This window comes from Corvus brachyrhynchos, unplaced genomic scaffold (genome assembly GCF_000691975.1).
Source record: "Corvus brachyrhynchos isolate BGI_N302 unplaced genomic scaffold, ASM69197v1 scaffold527, whole genome shotgun sequence".
NCBI lineage: Eukaryota > Metazoa > Chordata > Aves > Passeriformes > Corvidae > Corvus > Corvus brachyrhynchos.
This window is the reverse complement of record NW_008239051.1, coordinates 79,160-80,216: the sequence shown is the minus strand read 5'-3', so window position 1 is coordinate 80,216 and position 1,057 is coordinate 79,160. Positions and strand designations below refer to the sequence as shown.

The following is a 1,057-nucleotide window of genomic DNA, read 5'->3' as shown; positions in this document are numbered from 1 at the left end:
TATGATGTCCGCATGGCTCCATCAACCCCTATGGAGTCCCCACCACCCTCTTGTCCCCTCCGGTGTCCCCATGTCCCTTAGTGTGTCCCCCATGACCTCTATGGAGTCCCCACCACCCTCTTCTCCCCTCTGGTGTCCCCCTGTCCCCCATGGTGTCCCCATGACCCTCCTTGGTGTCCCTGCAACCCCTCTGGTGTCCCCATGACTCCATCAACCCTATGGGGTCCCCACCACCCTCTTGCCCCCTCTGGTGTCCCCATGTCCCTTATCATGTCCCCATGACCCCTCTGGTGTCTCCGTGTCCTCTGTGGTGTCCCCACCCCCCACTGTCCACGCTGGTGTCCCCATGACCCAGCTGATGTCCCCACCACCTTCTTCTCTCCTCTGGGGTCCCCACCACCTCCCACGTGTCCCCCTCCACAGACACCCTGAGCCAGGTGCTCAGAAATGACTTTTTTAACCAAAAAAAAAAGGGGAGGGGGGAGGGGACAAAAGGTGACCAAAAGGGTTGGTGACACCTGAGGGTTGGTGACACCCGAGGGTTGGTGACAACCCGGGGGCGGGGTGGGGACTCAGTTGGGACACCCGAAGAGGGTCATGGCCTCGGAGAACTCGACAAAGTCCTGGCAGCGTCCCTGCAGGGCGGGGTCCTGGCACGACTCCTCCGAGGGCCACTCCTCGAGCCACGTGTCCTTCCCGATCAGGTACGAGAAGCTGGGGACACAGGGGACAGCGATGGGGACACGGGGGACAGTGATGGGGACACGGGGGACAGCGAGGGCAAGAGGGGCAGTGGGGATATAGGGGAATGTTGGGGACTGTGGGGACAACGGGGGACAGCAGGGGTAAGGGAGGCAGTGGGGACAATGGGGGGCAATGGGGACAATGGGGACAGTGGGGATATAGAGACATGGGGGATGGTGGGAACAATGGGGAAAATGGGGATATAGGGGACAGTGGGGACAACGGGGACAGTGGGGATATAGGGGACAGTGGGGATATAGGGGACAGTGGGGACAATGGGGGGCAATGGGGGCAATGGGGATATAGGGGACAG

General features: G+C 61.5%; 1 protein-coding gene across 1 annotated transcript in view; it reads right to left on the bottom strand.

Moving 5' to 3' along the window:
• Positions 1 to 434: 434 nt before the first annotated feature.
• The window catches only part of LOC103619027 (venom factor), a 29,056-nt gene continuing 28,433 nt past the window's right edge, over positions 435 to 1,057 (bottom strand). The window contains 1 exon segment of the mRNA XM_017739067.1: positions 435 to 714. Coding sequence (XP_017594556.1) covers positions 573 to 714 — 142 coding nt within the window. The 3' untranslated portion in view covers positions 435 to 572.